Below are 23,572 nucleotides of genomic sequence, written 5' to 3'. Positions count from 1 at the left end.
TACCTGAAATACAAGCATGGATAAACAGTTCAGTACATTGTGCATGGCTGTATTTTCATGATAAGCATTCCATTATACAGATAGCCTATCTCAAGATCTGCATTCCATAACATATAGAGAGAGTAAGGACACTGAGACTGAAATAGCTCTTCATAACAAGTGAATCAGCTGCATGCTTGGTTTGTGCTCATCGCTTTGAGGCTTCCGATTGCAGAGTCCATCCTTAATGCTCATTGGTTCAAAGGTCACATGATGTCCTGCAGATGTCTGTCACCTGAATTATTGCCCACACAGCATCTGTTCTGCATCTTTGAACTTCTGTTTGCATAATTATTCAGACCTTCTCTGTCTTGCTGTTGACTCTAGCGATGAAGAGTCCCAAGGTGAGAGAGACCTGGTTTTACTCCCTCCGCTTCCTGCGGTCAGCGTATTTAGTTACTGTGTATACTGCAGGGCATGTAGGAAGACACAGATGCTCCAGTGACATGCCATCACGGTGAAGCTGCTGTGGTGTGTCCGTTATAGGAGATCTGGGGTATGCCATTACTGGAATTGTCCAGGATCTCCTGCAAGTGAAGAAACACACACATTATTCACTTCATATGCAGTAAAACCTTAAATACAAAGTCCACCACAATTTTAAGGCCCAATGCCTTTTACTAGTCTGTTGTTACACATTGTGACAAACAAAGGCAGGTCTCAATCATCTATGCCTCTATGTGTTCAGTGTTGGAATATAAACTCCAACTCCAAAAATGTTGTGACATAAAATATGAATAGAAACAGAATTCATTACTTTTCAAATCTGTTTCAGCCCATATTGAATACAGCACAGAGATACAATATCTAACGTTCATTAGATATGGGAATTATACACACACTCTAAATTTGATGCCTGCATCATGTTCCAATAAAGTTGGGACAGCAGAAAGAAAAGCCTGAGAAAGTTGTGCAATGCTGAAAAACACCCAGGACATTTCACAGGTAAGTAGGTTGATTGGTAGCAGGCAGGGGTGGAAATAACTAATTACATTTACTCAAATGACTGTAATTAAGTAGTGTTTTTTTGGTAGTTGAACTATCTGAATAAAAAGTGTAAGTTTAACTCCACTATGAGTGAAATGGTCTTCAGTGTTGGAGTTATTTGACAGTGTTGATCCAGCAGTGTTAGTTCAACTAAGAGTCAATTGATTTAAGCTCTGCCCACTTTCAAATCAGGGGGGGTGTGAGGGCAGAGTTCCCCATCATGCCCTTGGACAGAGTGTTTTAGATGTCTCCTGCTGTACAGTGATCCCTGCTGGACTATTGGATTGGATTGTTGGTGTTTTTGATTATAGGCACATTTGCACATGAGTGAAGTTTTCAACTGTGTTGACTTTAGGTGTCACTAAAGGACACATAGAGCATATTCTTCATCAGTATGCATTCTGCTTTTTTCTTGCCATAGGAGACCCACCTTGCCACAGATTTTCAAGAGTTAGGCTAGTTCAGCTCAAGGTCAGAACTTCCTCCCCTTACGATCGTGGGGGTGTATCCCGAGTGGAGGCTTGTCGCAAACGATTAATTGTCTGGATAATCCTCAAGTGTGTGGTGTCAGCACAATTATTTTACTGCTCCAAATCAGGTCATGACATCCCAAACCCCATAATGCCTCAACAACCAACATTACCAGATCTTACGTATCTTCACTGTTCACAAACATGAACAAAACTGTATCATCATTCCAGCAAGGATTTCCTTCTGATTCTTGTCTTTGTTTCATGATTTTTGCTGTAGCTGTAACACACGCCAGGAAAGCTTAATGTGGAGGACAGCAAGATGAGAGCACTGATAGACATTCATGTTTGGTTTTCTTTTGAAGTCATATGATCATGCTAGGTCGCTGGCAGGTCAGCAGGTGTGTGGTCCGAGTGGTCTCACAGTTTGGCTGTGTTGTGTAGAGTGTGCGCTCAGCGGATTATAAAATGAAAAATCAGTGAAGCTTGTTCTTATGTCTGTGGTCTCGCATGTGTTTAAAACCCTTTAGGGTTCAGTGTGTGGCCAGCCTTACTGCAGCTCTGTCCTGTTGTAAAATATTTAACATTTTAAAAATGTAGTTTAACTATGGGCTAATATAGACACTTTAAAGTGTTAAATTTAACTCTATATGAGGTTAACCATCACTGACATTTTGTTTTGTATTTCAGTTTATTACAGAGGTGTGACTTTAGCAGATACATCTAGTTGGAGATCTACTCTGTTGTTGTTTTTGCCACTAGAGAGGATCAGATTTTACAGTAAAACTCCTCTGTAGATACTCAGTACTAAAGTGAAAAGTGACTCATAGATGCTCTTGCTTATTTCAGCCAGATGACACCAAGCCACATTCTACATGAGCATGGCTTTGACAGTTTTAAAACCACTAAAGGTCTGTCTCCTGTTGATGCCTGTCCCAAATAAAGGCCGGGTAATTTCATAGACTGGTTTACATGAAAGCTTTTCGGCACAAGATTTCCTGCAAATGTTGCAAACATTGCTATTTTGCAGGTATATATAGGCCGTCTTTCCCTGCTGTGTCCTACCTTCTCGGTCATCTCGTGTGAGTGGTGCAACGAGTGCTCCCTCTCCAGGAACATCCTCTGCTGCTCCGAGCTGGCCAAGCGACAAGTCAGCCATGTAGATAACGTACAGGAGGAGATACCTGGACAAGACAGGGAATGCAAACCAGCTAAAAGAAGAATCCAAATATTTGTTAGTTCTAAAAGAACAGAGTGCTGTGAAATCTAAGAAATTTTCCTCTCTTTGACAGTGATTTTATGGAACAGATGGATTTTTTTTTGATACTACCAAAAATGCAGAATGTTTGGGTATGTAACATCTCACAGGATACACAATTAAGATCATACCACTGCTTTTAGTCAGAAGATTTATCTGTAAAGAAAAAGAAATGGGGAGGGTGAAAGTAAAACTCTGCTTTCAAATTTTCCTTCTGGTTAAACAAAGTCACAACACTGACATTTTTCTCTAATGCACACCTAATGCCCTTTTTTGGTACATGTTAGAAGCACTACTCTGTTCCGCTCTAGGTACCTATCAGGTCTATTTATTAGCAGACTCTTTGCTAAGATTACATTAGACCTTCACTGCAAGTTGGCATTGCCATAGGCTTTTATCCTGAAAATGCTTAATTGTTCAAGAAAATCTGACTGTGGACTCTCCCCTTGTGAGACGCCGGCTGTCAGAACAGAATAGGGTTGCCAAACGGCCCCCTTTAGCCAGGACAGCTATGTCCCATATTCTCTCCTCAGTGCAAAACACATGAAAGTCCACTTTGCTTTCATAAGTGTTTTTTTTTTTCAAATCCAAGTGGGCTTTCGTATGTTTTGCAATAAGGAGATGCTTCAGACAAGCCACTCTGCCAAAAAGCCCAGATCAGTGGGCTGCAGCGATGGTTGTTCTCGAACTTTGTCCCATCTCCACACAGGACATCTGGAGCTCAGTCAGAGTGACCATTGGGTTCCTGGTCAGATCTCTTTCTTGGAAGATTCCTGGTTGTGCCAAACTTCTTCCATATGAGAATTATGGAGTCTGCTGTGCTCTTGGGAACTCAAGTGCAGCAGACATTTGTTTTGTCGCCTTCCCCAGATCTGTGCCTGTCAACAACTCTGTCTCTGAGCTCTGCAGAAAGTTCCTTTGACCTTATGACTTGGTTTTTGATCTGATATGCATTGTCAGCGGTGAGGCCTTCTATGGAGAGGTGTGCGCCTTTCCAAATCATGTCCAATCAATTAAATTTACCACAGGTGGTTATTTAAATTTGGCAGTGTGGCTGTGCAGGGATCCCCCACCCTTCCACGAGCCTTTGTGGAAAGCATAAAGAAGGAACAGCACATGTTCCTGCCCTTCCAGTGCATATAAGGAAGCCTTTTGCAAGGAGAGTAACAGCAAAATCCCAGAGCAGATCAGGCATCAGTGACAACAGAATGACACTGATTGTCATATGTGACATAATCGAGGAGCTCTGGTGGAGGAGGGTTGCAAAAGCAGTTTGCAGAGTAAGCAGCAAAGAATAGGCAGCCAGAGCAGCTTAAATATGGCAGCAATAGCCAATGGGAAGCTTAGCCTGAATCGGCCAGCAGTCAGCTGATCTCTAATGAGAAGGCAGCGCTTGATACGGTGGCCTGCCAGAAGAAACAAGATTTGCTCAATTTGTTGTATAGTTTAAGTGGTAACATAAGACTGTAAAAACTCCCATGGCACAGCTAGATGTACCAGTGTTCCTTGCCAAACCGTTTGAGAACCACCGGTGTAGATTAATTAGAATAAATACAGTTGCAAGAAAAAGTATGTGAACCCTTTGGGATTTCTTGTATTTCTGTATAAATTGGTCCTAAAATGTCTTCTGATCTTCATCTAAGTCACAACAATAGACAAACACAGTCTGCTTAAACTAATACTGCACAAAAAATATGTTTTCATGTTGATATGTTTTCACTAAATATTTCCTGTAGTTGCAGATCAGACCTGCACAACGGTCAGGAGGAATTTTGGACCATTTCTCTTTACAAAACTGTTTCAGTTCAGCAATATTATTCGGATGTCTGGTGTGCATCGCTCTCTTGAGGTCATCCCACAGCATCTCAATTGGGTTGAAGTCAGGACTCTGGCTGGGCCACTCCAGAAGGTGTATTTTCTTCTGTTGAAGCCATTCTGTTGTTGATTTACTTTTATGCTTTGGGTCGTTGTCCTGTTGCATCACCCATCCTCTGTTGAGCTTCAGTTGGCGGACAGATGGTCTTAAGTTTTCCTGCAAAATGTTTTGATAAAATTGGGAATTCATTTATCCATCAATGACAGCAATCCGTCCAGGCCCTGAGGCAGCAAAGCAGCTCCATACCATGATGGCCCCTCCACCATATTTCACAGTTGGGATGAGGTTTTGATGTTGGTGTGCTGTGCCTTTTTTTCTCCACACACAGCGTTGTGTGTTCCTTCCAAACAACTCAATTTTGGTTTCATCTATGGACAGAATATTTTGCCAGTAGTGCTGTGGAACATCCAGGTGCTCTTCTGCAACCTTTAAACATGCAGCAGTGTTTTTTTGGACAGCAGTGGCTTCCTCCATGGTGTCCTCCCATGAACTCCATTCTTGTTTAATGTTTTACTTATTGTAGATTTGTCAACACAAATGTTAGCATGTACCAGAGACTTCTGTAAGTCTTTAGCTGACACTCCAGGATTCCTCATTGAGCATTCTGCGCTGTGCTCTTGCAGTCATCTTTACAGGACAACCACGCCTAGGGAGAGTAGCAACAGTGCTGAAATTTCTCCATTTGTAGACAGTCTGTCTTACCGTGGACACATGAACATCAAGACTTGTAGAGATACTTTTGTAACCCTTTCCAGCTTCATGCCAGTCAACAATTCTTGATCGTAGGTCTTCTGAGAGCTCTTTTGTGCCAGGCATGGTTCACATCAAGCAATGCTTTTTGAGAACAGCAAACTCAAAACTGGTGTGTGTTTTTTATAGGGCAGGGCAGCTTTAACCAACACATCCAGTCTCATCACATTGATTGGACTCCAGGTTGGCTGACTCCTGGCTCCAATTAGCTTTTGGAGAAATCATTAGCCTAGGGGTTCACATACTTTTTCCACCCTGTACTGTGAATGTTTACATGTTTTGTTCAATAAAAACATGAAAACATATCATTTTTTGTGCGGCATTAGTTTAAGCAGACTGTGTTTGTCTATTGTCGTGACTTAGATGAGGATTGGAACACATTTGATGACCAATTTATGCAGAAATCCAAGAAATCCCAAAGGGTTCACATACTTTTTCTTGCAACTGTGTATATATTTTTAAACTGTAGCATCAGGCTGCAACATAACACAAATGAAAAAGTTATGGGACCCTGAATACTTTCTGAATGCACTGTAAGTGCCTGATGGAGACATAAATAATCCAGGAGCATGCTCTGGTTTGGGCTAAGCCCTGGATGTTTGCTCCCTGATTTAAACCCATGGTTCCCCTTTCCCCCGTAGATACTTCAACAGAGCTAATATTTAAGAATTTGCCTTTTTAAAACAGCAACAGCAATCAAAGAAACTTATCGGGTTGTCTTAAGAAGTGCTCCTTTTACCCAGACAGGCCAGTGTCATTGCTGCCAGATGGATGGAGTTCATTGAGTCTGGACGTTTGTTCAGAGCTCTGACAAACTGGAAGTTGAGGATCCCACCAATCAGGCCGCAGATACAGCACGCTGAAAATAGGATCATCTGCAAAACAGAGCAAGAATGCTTTATGTTAATGCAAGCTTCAGAATTTATTTCTTATCAACAAAACCATAAACAAACTGACAAAATATGATGAGATGGGAGATAAACAAACTGCTACCGAGCCTCCATCTCCATCATTTCGCTGTTTGGGATGGCGGCGGCTCTGGTGAGTAATGCATGTGGGTCAAAATAAATCTCATTTCCTATTAGAAAATTGGATCACTCTCAAGGCACACAGTCTCTTCCAGAAATATTGTGTGGCTTGTAAATATTCTTGCATCACTCACTTACTGTTTCTGTGCTTGTGTGTTGGTGAGATTTTACTTTTAGAGTTCAGTAAATCCTATTTTATGGATCCTCAGAATTGTTACTGGAACTTGTGCAAGATCTCATGGAAAAATGATTGCAGTTAGCTCATCAAAATATATCGATTCATTCCTCTCTCTGTTTATTGTCCATGAATGAGTGTGTATTGTGCTCAGAGTTCAGGTTCCCTTTCATTGCTCCTGGTGCAGATGCCTTTAGTGCCTTTAACCGCATGGAAAAGCGGTGTCTCCAATTTCAGTCATTACCTCAGTGAAGTGTGGAAAGCGGCTCGTAGGAGTCCGGAGCCAAACCAACCTAATGCAATCATAACCCCACAGGCTGACAAAGAGGGAGGGCAAGAGAGCACATGAGGGGAGGAAAATGGAGAGAATCAGAGCGTAGAAACGACTGTGAAAGTGAGATTTATCTGGAAAAGAAGAGGGATGAGCGGTGGCTAAATAAGACTGATTGGAAAGGGAAAAAGAGCGTGAATAGAGATGGTGACAGGGGACTAAAGGTGCGGATAAATCGGGTGAGACAGAGGGAGAGAAAGGTTGAAGGATGTCTCCGTTACAGCAGATTGTGCTGACATTGATCCGTCATTAGTGCCCTCCCTGCAGGAGACAGAGCGAGTCAGAGAGAAACACGAGGACTCAGGCAGAGACAGAGAGAGGATCACTGAGGAAAACAGACAAAAGAGAAGAGGAGAGGTGACTGCTTGTCTCCTCTGGTTTCCTCAGATGTCATCTTCAAATCAAACTTCGTGCACCTCGGCAGCACAAATGTCAACCGCATGTCCCTGGTAGTAGACTTCCAGGATCAGATTATGCCAACATGTGTGGCATCAATACCTCTGAAAAAACCCTGTGCATGCTGCAAATGTTTTGATCCTGTAGACTGCAAACTAAAGATGCAGTTACACATATACTAAAACATCGATGTGTGCAAGCTATATTGATATTTCCTGATTGACAGCAGAAAATATGATCAAGTGTTTCCACTGGACATCAAATGGTACTCATTTTTCAAAATAAAATATCTTTCAAAGGAAAAAAAGTCAAAGCTTCTCAGCAAAAAAAATGAATGAAGATTTGGGTTTTATCTCCATGACTGCTCAAAGGATCTTCATCCTCACCAAATGCCAATCAACCGTGCCCAACCCTAACACCAACAGGGACTGTAATGACATTGTATTTAAATACATGTACTTTAATATGGTGTTGGCTCCCTTTTTGAAGCTATAACCCTCTGTTGGCAGGCTGTCCACATGACTGTGGAGTGTTTCTGTGGGAATTTGTGCCCATTCATTCTGGAGAGCATTTATGAGGTCAGGCAATGATGTTGGACAAGAAGGCCTGGCTTGCAACCTCCACTCCAGTTCATCCCAAAGGTGCTTAATGGGGTTGAGGTCAGAGCTCTGTCAAGTTCTTCCACACCAAACTCATCAAAGCATGTTTTTATAGTCCTTACTTTGTGCACTGGGGCACAGTCATGCTGGAATAGAAAGTCCACCAGATTTAACAGTTTGCGCAATGCAGTCAGGCAGGTAATGTTCTCCGGGCATCCACCAAACCCAGACTCCAAACAGAGAAGTGTGATTTATCACATGTTTCCAATGCTTTACAGTCCAGTGTCCATGTGCTTTACACCATTACATTTGACACTTGACAATGGACCTGGTGATGTGAGGCTTGCCTGCAGCTGCTCAGCCATGGAGACCCATTCATGAAGCTCCTGTCGCACAGATTTTGTGCTTATATTAATGCCAGTGGAAGTTCAGAACACTTCAGCTATGGAGTGGTAGCGATGTTTCTAAACATTTCAATTTCCTTTGCAATTGTATCACTTACAGTTAACTGTGGAATATTCAGCATGGAGGAAATTTCCCCAACATCTTATTGCAAAGGTGGCATTCATCACAGAACTATGTTTTACAAATGGAGACTGCATGGCTTTCTGCTTGATTTTATACACCTAATTTTGTCCATATGTTTTAGATTTGTTTTTCAGTAACTGTCTTACTTACTAATAGTATTGCTTTTTTAAAATGTATAATCCCGACTGACAATGTGAAAGAATCTTTGTAAGTTACCATCAAAACTGAGAAACAGGGTCTAATGTTTAACAAGGTCAGACTCAAAGTACTATTTCAAACACCATTCAAGTCAAAGATTGAATTTGAAGCTGCATCCAAATACGTTTCAAATGTGTCTTTGTTTATAATTTCTATGTTGCAAATTGAGCTGCTGTGATGCCACAAAAATTCTAAGACTCTATGTGGCACTTAACCTTGTAAAGCAGTTGGATTTGCCAGACTATTATCAGGTAAATCCACCTTGCAAAGCTCCAATCTGCAGCATTTGTGCCAAACCAATCAGCTTCAATTCAGGAGAACAAAGCTAGCTAGATAGCAACAGGTTTAGTTGTACTGGAAGCTAACAGCAATGACTGCTGTCGGTGCAGCATTTAGCTCTTTTGTAGCTATAGTATAGTAGCAGCTTTATCAGAAAGAAGAGCAATATTCAAATTGGACCCTTGATGACCAAAAAAGTGTTTGCACTCTCCTCCCAACCTGCTTCAGTATGAGTTTGTGATTGTTACTGTTGGGGTTGAGTTGTACTGCAAGCCACATTAGCTTGGATGTAGCAACAGCAGCAGTTTCATCAGAACTTGACAACAAATCTGGAGGAGCTTGAGAGACTTGCAAACAAAGAATGGGCTGGGATTCCTCAGGAGACATGCATGATTTTTTTTTTCTCTGTGCAAAGCTAAATAATGTTTAGCATCCAAAATAAAACCAGGATATTTGGAAAAGCTGTGTTAAAAATTCCTTGCTCTAACAGCACTACTAAAATGGCTTTTTCATACAGGTGGTAAATGGTAATGTACATGTTGGGACACCTGTCTTTGCAAGGAAGTGATTATGCCTTTTCCACATTACTGAAATCCTTCCCTGTTTGTGGCAGGAAATGGCTTTCATAGAGAGAGGCTGCAGTCTACATAACATAAAATAAAACAAAATAAGTAACCAAAAGATTAAATATACTTACAATAAGACCAGTCCTTTTTCGAGCACACAGCACTCCGCACATCCCACAGACCAGAAACTGGAAAAAGAGAAAGATAAGAGCAAAGAGTAAATGAACACGTCTTTGTTTGGAAGAAAACAGTAAATAGTCGATGAAATTTAAGCTATTTTTGTCACCCCTCCCTTGTGCTCACAGTAGGAATGGTGAATGGATTCTTCACACTCAGCTGGTTCAGATGTAATTTTCTCCCTCCAAAAATAGAGAGTCATTGTGGGCTTCCAGCAGGAGGCCATAATGTCCTGGATGTCAGCAGTTCAGACTGAGCTAAGCCAGAACTGTAGTGTATTATGATGGTACAGAACAATCACAGCAAAATGTAAAAGTGTCCAAACTTTATATGGATGATATACTGATATACCTCATCTTGTCTGTAGTTAATTGCAATTAGTCTCCTTATTTTGTTTTGATTTAAATATTTTCTAACCTTTATTTAACCAGATGAAGACCCACTGAGTTGAGATCTCTTTTATAAGTGTGACCTTGCCAAGAGGTCAGCAGCACATCATAATAAATGATACTTAATTTAAAGAGTGCAAAGCTCATTTGCAATTGAAGTGCAGGAAATTGAGGTCACAGTAACAATTTAAAACACAGACATGGCGCTGTGGTCTCACGTTGTCTGTCATTTAAGATAGAACAGAACTTTAGGTGAATTGAGTTCAGTGTTAAATCCGTTTGGAGATTATTCCATGCACACAGGGCTGCAAAACTGACATCCTCTTTTTCCAAGTACACTCCGCACATGAAAAACAAGAGGATACCATTTTTCCTTCCCAATACTGATTCCGATGCCACAGATATTATACAAACATTAAAATAACAATCACACAGGAGGCACAGGCTCTCTCTTCCTTTCTCTCCATTATGCTCTATTCAGGCAGTGATGTGGTGGCCTGCCATTGGTTACCAGACTCTCACAAAGGGAAAACAATATGTCAGGTAGCATTCAAGCTAGCGGTAATAAATTATCAAAAATGGATTGAAAATTGAAAGAAAGACATTCAGGCTTACTGGTATGAATGAAATGTCCTGAAAGGTCATCTGAGTTCAAACCTCAGAGAACAGTCATAAAGAAAACTCAAAGACTGTGGACATTTGGCTGAAGCCCTCATATACAGAACATCACCATCTCTTTCAAGGTATTAAGGTGGTGTTTGACATTTTATTTGCATGGCTCATTGTTTGTAACAATGTAATTTGACTGTGCTGTTGCCAGCTGCTATAATATACTACAGCTACATCCGAGCTAAGTGCTACACAAGTGGCAGCCATTGCTATAGACTTTTAGTACAACTAAGGCCGGCCACACACTTGATGATTTTTTAATCTAAAATGATTTTGAAACCGTGGGAGACCACAGACTTCAGAACAATTTCCAAAGATTTTTCATCTTTAATCCTCTGAACACACACACTAGACGACTCAGCCAGATTTTCAGATCACTGGAGACCACACACCTGCCGACCTAACAACGACCTTGTGTGATCACATGACTTCAGAAATGATGTCGATACCGTCTTGCTGTCTCTCCACAACGTGTCCTGACATGCGTTACAGGTGCAGCAACAATCATAAAAAAAGGGAAAGACTTAGGACGAAATCCTGGCTGGAATTAAGGTACGGTTGCATTTATGGTTGTAAACAGTGAAAGTTTGTATGATTGGTCTGGTGTCACAACTCGGTGTGCTCACTCTCATTGGTTGTTATGGGTACTCCGTCAGCGGCACTATGACCTAGAATCGTAAATATCAAACATGTTTGATATTTACGATTCAGGGTTTGGGAGACTGTGACGCGATTTGGAGCAGTAAATTAGTCATGTTGACACTACACACATGCAGACTTCTCAGACAAATAATTGTTTGCGGTGAGGCTCCAGTCGGTATACGCCCCCACGATTGTCGAGAGAGGCAAATCTCGCCCCATATCGGGCTTAAAATCCAGTAGTGTGTGGCTGGCCTAAGCCCTGTCCATAGCCACAGCCTCCTTCTTCTCAAAGAATGCTGATTGACCAGGTCCATTTTCAGACCGGGAACAAACATTTAAAACTGGAGCTTTGCAGGATGTCTCTACCTGATGACAGACATGGAGTCTGGCCAATCCACTGGCTTTGCAAGGAAAAGGCAAATTACAACCATTGCAAAGCTTTCAAGGTGGCCAATCAGGCTTCAAGGGGCCCTGATTGGCCCTTACCACCACTGGATTCACCCCTGGTCAGGATGAGAATGGAGCTCCAGCAGAGAGTTGATAGGCTATCTCTATTTGACACACAGACACAAAACAAGAGCAAACTGCCCAAGTTGCCAAACAATGCACATCAACAAACTCTGAAGATGGTTACATATTACAAGCTTTAGTTGGGCTGTGTGTCGTAATTTGGACATCTCTAACACAAAGGAATGTTTTGTAGTTTGAGGATCTTCAACCAAGTTTTTAAATACAGTTTAACAATTATTTATCACGTGTCTGGAACCATTTTAAAACCACCCTTCTCTCAGTTTGGTTAAATTTTATTTACCTTTAATTAATACAGTAGTGAAGAAGTCTATGGAGTTATTCTTGAACTTTTACCTTTACCTTGTCTCCATCAGATGAGGGAGTTTGCTGACTTTCTAATTTGCATTGTTAGATGCAAAATGAAAGGCAACTGGAAATTTGAAACCTCTGTTTTGCTGAGAACTTATTTCTACTCACAGGCAGAACCAATTTTTTAATGGGACGGACCAACTGCTGTAATGAATGTGCCAGGGAGGCATGAAGTTTGTGTTCAAACCTTGCAGCAACCTGCATGGTAACTCTGGCAATTATCCTGTTGTTTTTCTGTGTTCCTTCCCTCTGTCTTTATGTGTGTGTTTACATGCAACACGTCCTGGTAATCAATCTGCAATCAAGCACCTGGCTGGACCACACACCTGCATCCCATCGACTCGTCTGCCTCGGTTTAAAAGCCTGGTTTCAGCTTGACCTGCCGCCAGATTACATCCACTAAGCGGTAGTGTTTGTCAGCTGCTCTGCACACTCTAAGATCAGAGTGATATGTGTCTTTGAGCTTTTCAATGTTGTCTGACACTTTTACTCTGTGCTCAGATCCTGCTACATCTACAGTCAAGTCAACACCTCAAAAAAATTGACTCACTCTATGGAAAGCCAAATGACCCAAACTGGCCAGCCAGCAACTTCACCAATAAACCATTTTAAACGGCCTCCCTCGTCCGTCTGCTTCTGTAAGAAAACTTCTGCTGAAAGAAAAATCTGCAGAAACCAGGGGGTTAAGTTACCCTTACTCTTTTGAGGGGCACATCAGATTTCAAGGGTGCTGGACCTGGTCACTCTCCTCCTTCTCTATTTTTACCAAAACACATTCAAATAGAAAGACATTGTACTTCTGCAATTTTATCAGTTACATCTATACGCCACATTATAAAGCAGCGGTCCAATGTTAAAGTCAAACTTCTACAAGACATTTGAATGTCAAAAACCATAAAGATCCAACAGGAATGAATCAGATCATTTTCCAGTTCTTAAAAATTTGCCCTAAAACTAGAAGCAATATCAAAATAATTTTTGGAAAGACATCATGTAAGAGGACACCGTTTCATAGAACTAAATGTACCGCCCACTGTTCTGTTTCAGCAGGAAACTGAACAAAAAGTCTGGTCTAACTCCAGGACTGTGAAGAGTCAGATCTAATAACTGTAGGGTCCCAGCAGGAGATCTAAACCTTCTGCTAAACACGAGACAGTGTGGCTGACTCAGCAGTCAGCATTGCACAGTCAGGTTGAATACACAGATGTCACTTACAGTAGAGTCTAGCAGCCACTCACACTGTGGCTAAACACTCATATACACAGCATGCATGGTGTAAGTCCACTTTCTCCTGCCTTTGTGCACACACTATAGGAGTTATGTTGAATTTAGACACTCTCCACTGTAAAACCCATGTTAGTAAACCGGACTTTAAAAGTCATGCAAACCATCATTATCAATATCTTTGTGACCTCAGTAAAGTAAAAGAGATATTGTCGCATTTACAAAAGCTTTTTTGTGTTGCACTTGCGTTTGAGTTTATGTAAGATGTAAATGGCTGAATGGAGACATCACGTAATACCCATTTATACAAGTGGGCAATTTCAAGTGAAATCGACCAAGCCTGCCCACACAAGTGTCTGGGCTGGTGACAAACCCAGAGAATGGGCCCTGCCCAGGATCTATTGATATATCAATGTGTGTTGAATCAGTGGCACTGGTGCTAGAATCCTAGCTAACAGCTGGCTAAGGTGTTATTGGGTTCTGATGTTGAAGTTACATATTCTCACCACTCTTAAACCTCTTTTCACTGTTTTTGCCTATTTATTCCAGATTTGTCCACTTTTATCACATTGTAGCCATTTTAACCACCTTTCTCCATTTTTGCCACACTTTACCCATTTTAGCCTCTTTAAACCCATGTTGTACCACTTTTTTTGTTCTGTTTTGCCTGACTTGACCCATTTCTGTTTACTCAATCCGTTTTTGCCAATGTTTAACCACTTTCAACCATTCTCTTACCATTTAATGTCCCTTTTTGCCTCTTATCACAAAATTTTTCTATTACTTTCCACCATTTTCCCACCCAATTTTGTCCCTTTATGATTTTCTTGACACATTTTTCCATTTTTAGCCCATTCTAGACATTTTTACCAATTTTTCACCATTTCCCGTCCATATTTCCCTCTTTTTGCCACACTTCACCTATTTCAGCCTCTTTTAACCTACCACTTTTAAACCGTTTTTCACCATTGTGTATGTGTAGGTATATAGGCAAGTATAGATGCATGTGTGCATCTATATACAGTATATGTGCATTTTTTTTTGGTGTGGGTGTGTTAAGGTAGGCTATGTGTATATATGTTTTGTTTATATTGTATTGTTACAGGTAAGAATATAGATTACTGCTCAGGTATCAAAAACACTTTTGTTAATCGATAAGGTAATGTAAGGTAGGGGCAGGACAAGATAAGCATTGAGCTTCATTCTGCCCCGTCTCGAACAATGTGGCATGTGCATACGTGTGTATATATGTATGCAGATATGTATAAATGTATATGTGTGTGTGTGTATGTATATACATATGTATATTTTTATTTATGTGTATGAAATTGGACTGGCAAGTTGACACAACCATACTGAGCAATATATTTTTCTTTTGTTGTTGTACGTTCGAGATAAATAAAATAAATCAAATCAAAAATCAAATCAAACCATTCCCTTCCTTTTTTTGAATTGTTTTGCCTGACTTGACCCATTTTTGCCTCCTTAATCCATTTTTGCCAATTTTTATTTACTTTCAACCATTTTTCTTACCATTTTGCCTTTCTTGACCCATTTTTTCTCGACCATTTTTGCCTCTTTGAACTCATTTTTGCACATCATGGCTTAGCTATGAAGTATGCCATTGCTTTCCAAATATTTCAGTCAATTTACCCATGCACACTGTAAACATTAGCAAACAAAGGGTGCGTTGGTTTAAGAAAAGGGGTTACTTTTTAATTAGGCTATATTGTACTACAGCAACAATAAAGTTTATTTTTATTGCTTTGATAAGAGTGGTCATTATTCAGGTTAAAAATGAAATATGGTTGTCACAGCCTAACTTTAGGTGAACTTCATAGATGCTACCCGTAAATTAAGTTTTCTTAGTTGTCTGAACCTGAACAGCAATTTTAATCACGTTAAACTTCTTGCCTTACAATAATCAAGTATAAATCACTCATATAAGGGAAGTGTTTCTTAACTTACTTTTCTCATCCATCGTAATTTCCAGCTAAATCTTTCACATACTCTAATTTCTAACATTCGAGCTCCTTGGAGTAGTCTAAGTTTTGTGGTTAAGTAGCAATGAATGAAAGGTGCACACTGAACATACATCAGTAATGAAATGTTACTGTTTCTCCACACTGTCAGAACTTCTCTAACCCAGTAGGTAACCACTCATGATTGTCAAATAATTCGAGTAGAAAGCAAAAAACACTTAAAGTGATCAAGCACTGTTTCCCTAAAGTCCCTGTAAAGTGATCAAATAAATCAGTTTTTAGGTTCGTTGTATGAAAGGCCACTGTGTTATAAACCAACAGGTCAAAGTTCTCTAAGTTTAAAAGACTGAGATTCAAAATCATGAAAAATGAGGCTGTAAAAACTGCTCTAAGATGGTGTGACTGTGTCTTCTGAATGAGCCGTTGCCAGACCCACACACGAGAAATACAAACCACTCCAATTTTAAAAATATTACAACCTGAACAGAGGAATCATCTGTCTGCTATGCTGCTATTTTACAACTCTCTTTTTTAAGACATGAGAGAAACAATCACATTTATGTCATGAGTTTAGAGCTACAAAGTCTCAGTTTCATTTTCTCATCCTGTATTTAATTCTTCTGGTATACCTAGTTTCTTTTTTCTGAGTTATGGGAAGTTAAGTCTCTCTCATTTATAAGACGTCTTTTCTAAATCTCTGATGAAAACACTCCATTTCCTGATGTTGCTCTTCCAAAACAAAAAAAAAAAGAAGTCTTTAATAATGATTAGCATTACAGGCATTTGTGACAGTCTTGGCAAGATTAGACCATATCAGATACCTTACTAAACTTTAGCACTGTGACAAATAACAGACAGAAGGGATTTAACAGTGCTTTGAGAGAGACAAAGCCACAGTCTTCTTTTAACCAGGACTAATGCCCAGTGAAATATGGATTGAAACACACCTTCAGCAGGTAAGATGTTAGTTGCTGCTGCACCTTGAACAAGTGAAGAATACACTGTAAAACCAAACTGCTCAAAAATTTTGTTGAAACTCATACTTCAAAGTTTTTATGTTACCCTTGCAAAGCAGATGGATATGCCCATTTCTGTGTTTCTCACTGGCGAATCCATCTTTCAAAGCTCCCGTCTGAACAGTTTGGGCCCAGTTAAAAAGTGACAGGACCAATCAGTGACAAGGGGCAGTACTTTCGGACGCGGCGGAGTTGTGACGTAAGCAAGCAGCAACGAGAGGCCAATGCAATTATGGCGGAAGAGATTAGCGTGAATGCGGCTTAAGCGCCAGTTTTATCAGAACTTGACATTTCTTCATTAAAAGAAGAAAAAAGAACAGCAGTGAGTTGTTTTCTTCTCAGAAACAACAAAAGTCGTGTACTGACATGTCTACAGTCACCATGGTTCGTGTTATGCAGTTCTTTATGTAGTTTACTACTAGGTAACGGCTGTGTCACGTGTTTTGTTGCTCTGACTGGCCCGTAAAGATGTGACAGGCAGAACCTTCATCCAATCACCTTCCAAGTTCTTTTTTAAAGGCTCTGCCCTCTCCCAAACACTCTCTACGAGAAGTATGTGTGAAACACATCCATCTGGCGTGTCTGGTTATTTTTATGTAGTGTTGAATAATCATTACTCGTACATTTATGTTAGGTTAACAGGACTTTGAAGTGAAACTGCACAGTGGAAATGTTCCTATAATTAAAATTCTATTTACAGTCACTAGAAAAAGTATGTGAACCCTTTGAGATTTCTTGGATTTCTGCATAAATTTGTCATCAAATGTGTTCCAACCTTCACCCAAGTCACAACAATAGACAAACACAGTCTGCTTAAACTAATACTGTGCAAAAAATGACATGTTTTCATGTTTTTATTGAACAAAACATGTAACCATTCACAGTGCAGGGTGGAAAAAGTATGTGAACCCCTAGGCCAATGACTTCTCCAAGAGCTAATTGGAGCCAGGAGTCAGCCAACCTGGAGTCCAATCGATGTGATGAGACTGGATGTGTTGGTTAAAGCTGCCCTGCCCTATAAAAAACACACACCAGAATTTGCAGTTCTCGAGAAGCATTGTCTGATGTTAACCATGCCTGGCACAAAAGAGCTCTCAGAAGACCTACGATCAAAAATTGTTGACTTGCATGAAGTTGGAAAGGGTTACAAAAGTATCTCTACAAGTCTTGATGTTCATGTGTCCACGGCAAGACAGACTGTCTACAAATGGAGAAATTTCAGCACTGTTGCTACTCCCCCTAGGCGTGGTTGTCCTGTAAAGATGACTGCAAGAGCACAGCACAGAATGCTCAATGAGGTAAAGAAGAATCCTAGAGTGTCAGCTAAAGACTTCTGAAATCTCTGGCACATGCCAACATTTGTGTTGACAAATCTACAATAAGTAAAACATTAAACAAGAATGGAGTTCATGGGAGGACACCATGGAGGAAGCCACTGCTGTCCAGAAAAAACATAGCTGCATGTTTGAAGTTTACAAAAGAGCACCTGGATGTTCCACAGCACTACTGGCAAAATATTCTGTGGACAGATGAAACCAAAATTGAGTTGTTTGGAAGGAACACACAACGTTATGTGTGGAGAAAAAAAGGCACAGCACACCAACATCAAAACCTCATCCCAACTGTGAAATATGGTGGAGGGGCCATCATGGTATGGAGCTGCTTTGCTGCCTCAGGACCTGGACAGATTGCTATCATTGATGGATAAATGAATTCCCAATTTTATCAAAACATTTTGCAGGAAAACTTAAGACCATCTGTCCACCAACTGAAGCTCAACAGAGGATGGGTGATGCAACAGGACAACGACCCAAAGCATAGAAGTAAATCAACAACAGAATGGCTTCAACAGAAGAAAATACACCTTCTGGAGTGGCCCAGTCAGAGTCCTGACCTCAACTCGGTTGAGATGCTGTGGCATGACCTCAAGCGAGCGATGCACATCAGACATCCCAAGAATATCAACTAAAACAGTTTTGTAAAGAGGAATGGTCCAAAATTCCTCCTGACCGTTGTGCAGGTCTGATCTGCAACTACAGGAAATGTTTGGTTGAGGTTATTGCTGCCAAAAGAGGGTCAACCAGTCATTGGCCTAGGGGTTCACATACTTTTTCCACCCTGCACTGTGAATGTTTACATGTTTTGTTCAATAAAAACATGAAAACATATCATTTTTTGTGCAGTATTAGTTTAAGCAGACTGTGTTTGTCTATTGTTGTGAATTAGATGAGGATTGGAACACATTTGATGACAAATTTATGCAGAAATCCAAGAAATCTCAAAGGGTTCACATACTTTTTCTAGCGACTGTAAATCCAACTCAAATAACATGTTCATATACTTTTTACAAAGGAACATGTTGTCCATCCACTGCAATTATCGCTTATTTGTATTACAAACTTTAATCTTGAACATATATGCCACCCAAGGTGGTGCAACTTAAGGATTTCAATAACAAAAAGTGAAAGTGCACACTGAACCAGAAAGTCCTTCTCCATCATTTTTGGTACACCTTTCCTTCTGTATTGTGGTTGCGGTTTTCTCTACAGAAAAGCTAAACCGCGCTTTTACTTAAAAAAACAAACCAGAAGAGCATTCATATGGTGTTTATCTTTCCTGTGACATATTCTACCAGTGTGGAGACAGAAAGTTTCACTAATAGTAGATCTTTACAGAACAACTAAATGCGCATTTAAGCTTGTGGCCTTCCTCAGGGTTATCAAGAAACACATTGTAAACATATTCTATGTGCATATTTGCCACAACAATGTAAACATGGCTCTTCATTTATCATTTTCCTGTCTAATATGGTCCACAGCCACAGTATAAGACTATTATACAGCGTTTTAATGTCGTCTAAGCTGCCTCTTTGTGAAATAGATAAATGCAACTGGTTATTCACATGTCCACATTTGTGTTCATGTACAGTAAATATCTTGTGTGTATCAATGTTCTTATTTCATATATCGGCCAAAATATCGTTCATTGGCCAATATATCGGATATCGGCTGATATATCAGATATCGGTTTTTTTTTTAGCCCCCAATATCGGTATCGGCATCAGCCCCAAAAAACCCATATCGGTCAAGCTCTAGTCTAAAGCCCGAAAGTATTCTGGGAAAACTATGCGGATGAATGTATTAGACAGTCTAAATTTTGAGTAAAAGGACTTCGAATGATCGTGTACTGTTTTTCTTAAAACTACGAGTATGTTTGAGCAACTTAGAAAAATAGAGCTGACAAAGCTTTTTTTTAATTTTTAAGTTAATGAAACTCAATTGTTCTGAAAAAACTGTTAGAAGAGAGAGAACGGGGTTATGGCAACCAAACTGAAAATTTCTGGACAACAGTGTGACAGAGATGAAGTCAAATCAATTTAAATCACATTTCTTTTAACTTTTCTTGCACCAGAGTAGATAAACAATGTGAACTCTTCAGTTGCATGACCAAAAACACGCCAAAAACTGAAGAGTCAGCTCTTGGATATGTCCTTTAGGGTTGTATTACTACTGAGCTTGTAGGCAAACTTTGGCCAAAAACACATGCTCAGATCACGCGGCAACATCCGGTCCTGAAAAATGAAGCCAATGTGGAAGTGCAAAAAATGGCAATACGGCGAGTGTCCACTTGAGGCTGGCTGCAGGAACACCTGAAGTCCCACACACAACACGTTAAAAAGAATTTTTTTAACACTAAAAAATAACTGGTCTAAGCCTGGTTAAAAAAACAAAACATGTCTCATTAGCTAATGTCTTCATGTCCTCACACTGTACGGGGGGTGAATTTTTTTGTCCCACAGTCATTTGGATTATATTTAGGAAAAACCTCACTGTGCACTGATTGGTGCGTCTCATTTGATTGGCAGATAGCTTGACAGGCAGAAGCTACCTCTCAGTTAACCAGAAGGCTAGGGGTCTGTTCGAAAAGTCCAAAAAAATGACCTCTTAAGTCCTTTCCTATCCACTTTTCCTTAACCTTGGTGAAAAACGTCACAGGGTCAAGGAAAGGTGGGAGTAAGAGGATAGAAAAGGAGAACAGTGGTGATTAGGGAATCTGTCCGCACTTCCCCAGAAGGCGGATGTTACGGACATGACGTGTGTCATTTGTGTAAAAACTACAATTTAATGTTGATGAACTACAAAATTCGTATCAACCACTCGGTGTGTTCTCTGTGTTGTTATGTGCAGCAAATAAAACATGAAAACCTCGGTAATAACTATAAGCTTATTAAGCTTTTATATCCTAAAGTCTCTTCAGGATGAAGACTGTGCCTGTGAACAACTAGAACAGCAGAAACGTTCCTCTTAATCTGAACTCTGCAAAATCAATACGACTAGATGAATAATATTCAAGTCCTTTTTTATTTCACAACGATATTAAATAGTTTTGTTTTATTCCCTGCCTATCCCTTTTCTTTATTTTTCTCGTCTCTGTTAATGTTATTGGTCTCCTCTGGTTCTGTCTTTCTTTCAGCTTATGATGATAGATATAATAATCCCATTATGGTAACATGCCAGCTTTATTGAATTGGTTGTGATTTACAAACTTTTATCACGCTTACTGTAATATTTCAAAATAGCAAAACAAATGCAGTTTAAAATACTGACTAATCAGTTTACTGGTGGGATAAAAAAATTAAATGGGGAAGAAATGAGATCGTTATCATAAGTGGAATGATAGTTTTCATGTCTGCAATATTCCTCTGTTCAACCCTATTTCCCTCAATTTATCACATGTATTCTAAGTTTGACAATGAATTTTACTGTTTAAATAAATAGGCTACAAGTAAAGTTACAAATTGATCGCATGTTTTGATGAGCGGCCAACAGGCGGGTCACTTTAAACAAAGTTTATGCACAGAAGTGTGGTTCATCTTTTCATCTCTCCTTTGGCAATGGATGGTCCAGTGTTTCCTTGGCTAAAGGTGATAATAACGGGAGTAACGAAGCTCAATTCGTTATCAGTTAGAGAATTTGAACAGCCTTTATCATGACCGACACTAAAATACTTCCGGGTCATTTCACTCAGTTAGGAACCTTCCTAAGCAAAGTGGACCATTCAAACGGACCCCAGCGTTGATGACAGTTTAGCTGGCAGAAAGTCCAGCTCTTTTTTTTTTTTTTAATTGATACGTGCCCACAATACAAATATACACAAACATTAGTCAAAGTTGAGCTCAGTGGACAGGCTCTTGTTTGCCGTTACGATGATCCATAGTTCGGTTGAAAGAGCGATTTCAATGTGTAAGGCGCTATGGATTGGCTTCAAAAGCTGTATGAGTCCACCTATTGTAATCAAGCAGCTGGCGTCACACAGGCTTTGTCCGATTCTTTTTACACTCCATGTCGCTACCCGATCCATGCAGTAAATCTGAATTGTGCACATGTGCAAACGCGTCTACATAAATTAATTCTAACCCTAACCAGTGGAATATAAATTACCTAACCCCAGGAAGCTAATTAATTAAAATCTAAACCCACCCCAGTGAGCTACCCCATAATCTAACCAGTGGAAATTAAAATGCTAAACCTAACCTAGCTTTGATAGGCTGCTGAGCGGATTTAGATGCATCTTTACACATGTGCAGTACAAATCTGGTTTCCGGGATGGATTGGGTAGCCACGTTCCATCGCTCAGATGTTCAGACGGTTAAATTTCTTCTTCTTTTTCTGCTTTTTTAAATGATGCTTTAACCTGGTTACCGCCACCTACTGGACAGTGGTGTGAATCAGCAAATTGACAGCCCTGCCTTTATGTTACTTCTTTAAGTTGACTTTACTCGAAAAAGCTGTTTCATTTTTATTCACCCTGCTATTAAACATTACTTGACAAAACCTAGTACTAAGTACATATACTTGATTATCAAGCAAAGTAAAATTAATTTGTTTGAGTCTGGGTAGCTATCAGGGTTTACAATATGCATAAGTCAGAAGCTGATATATATTTCATATGACTCACATTTCCTGAGCTCCAGGCACTTAAACTAATTCACTGCAATAACAGACAGATATCCCGTCTGGAGGAGCAGCCATGTAGTAAAGATGATTCATGCATATATCTTATATTTAGCAACCAAGAATGTCAGTAACTCCACTTTTCATTACTCAGCAACAAAATCAAGACACTGGGGCTAAGAGGAGAGTTGGAACATTATGAGGGATGAAGCTTTGACCCTCCTGAGTACTGAGACATGACTTCTGCAGGAATAAATGAAAGTGATCTTATGTTTAGCACAGATCTAGAGAGCCAAATGGCTGCTTGAATAGACCCAAAGAGTTCTGAGGATTTTGATCATTTAAATGAATTTGATTTCTTCCATCTTCATAGTGATAAAACTGATTTTATTCTGAATTTTAAGAATATTTAAATGACAGTTTATTAATTTTAAAGGGATTGTTATAGTTGTAAGTCTCCTATTCAGATGTAAATTGTGATCTTTTACTGGATTTTTAGAGGAGATGTGTTCTATGTCAAATGGAAGTAACAAATAAACACATTTAAACTTATTTTAGGTCATTATTTCTTTCATCTTATATTTTAAATTTGAATAAAGTGAAACACCTTCCTCGTCTAACGCATAAAGCTGATAGTTTTCTCAAGTATTAGCTGTACATCTACTCCCATCTACCTCGTATGAGTTACTTATCCTCTCTGGAAGTGAAAAAGTGGGACCAAAAGTTGCTCCCAGGACGTACACAGAGTCCGCTCCACACCGGAGACGCGTCCCCTTGTTGCGGTTTGTACTGGCCCCGGACCCAGCTGATGCCCACGGCTCCCAGGACGATGCTCGCCACACCCAGGCCCACCTCCACCACCGACAGCAGGAGCAGGCTCCACAGAATCTTGCGGCTGGAGCACATCCTGCCCCGGGCATCTCTCCAGCTCCAGCAGGAGGCGGAAGAAGCGAGAGGAGCCCGCTTCTCGGTGCTCCGTGCACGGCGTGGATCTACTTCTTCATGCCCAGCTGAAAAATGGGAGGGGTTTCCCCCCTTTTTAAAATAAAAAGTAGGTCCTAGAGGAGCAGAGGAGGTAGAAAACTTCTTGAAGTTAAATCAGGGGAAGGTTATCTGTCGATGGATACTGCTTTAAAACTGTAAGTGGTCCACTTCAGTTC

At 40.2% G+C, this 23,572-nt stretch overlaps 1 protein-coding gene across 2 annotated transcripts; it reads right to left on the bottom strand.

Moving 5' to 3' along the window:
* LOC121524357 (transmembrane protein 196) lies at nt 1-23,572 on the bottom strand. Of its 2 annotated transcripts, none has more exons than XM_041809708.1 (5): nt 23,087-23,572; nt 9,612-9,668; nt 6,120-6,255; nt 2,562-2,680; nt 1-566 (listed from the first exon to the last, which is right to left on the bottom strand). In XM_041809708.1, the coding sequence occupies exons 1-5, from the start codon at nt 23,330-23,332 to the stop codon at nt 492-494; spliced, it is 633 nt and encodes a 210-aa protein (XP_041665642.1). In that variant the 5' UTR covers nt 23,333-23,572; the 3' UTR covers nt 1-491. The 2 variants fall into 2 exon arrangements, with proteins under 2 accessions (XP_041665642.1, XP_041665643.1); XM_041809709.1 differs by having other exon boundaries at nt 23,154-23,572.

The sequence above is a fragment of the Cheilinus undulatus genome, linkage group 16 (genome assembly GCF_018320785.1).
Source record: "Cheilinus undulatus linkage group 16, ASM1832078v1, whole genome shotgun sequence".
Classification (NCBI taxonomy): Eukaryota; Metazoa; Chordata; class Actinopteri; order Labriformes; family Labridae; genus Cheilinus; species Cheilinus undulatus.
The sequence above is the reverse complement of the archived record's forward strand: the minus strand, read 5'-3'. Positions and strand labels throughout refer to the sequence as shown.

Coding starts and splice junctions, on each gene's coding strand:
- LOC121524357 (XM_041809708.1), bottom strand. CDS start 23,332: ATGCCCGGGGCAGGATGTGCTCCAGCCGCAAGATTCTGTGGAGCCTGC. Junction 2,681..6,119: donor AATGACACTGGCCTGTCTGG/GTAAAAGGAGCA, acceptor TGTCTTGTCCAG/GTATCTCCTCCTGTACGTTA. Junction 567..2,561: donor CACACGAGATGACCGAGAAG/GTAGGACACAGC, acceptor CTTCACTTGCAG/GAGATCCTGGACAATTCCAG.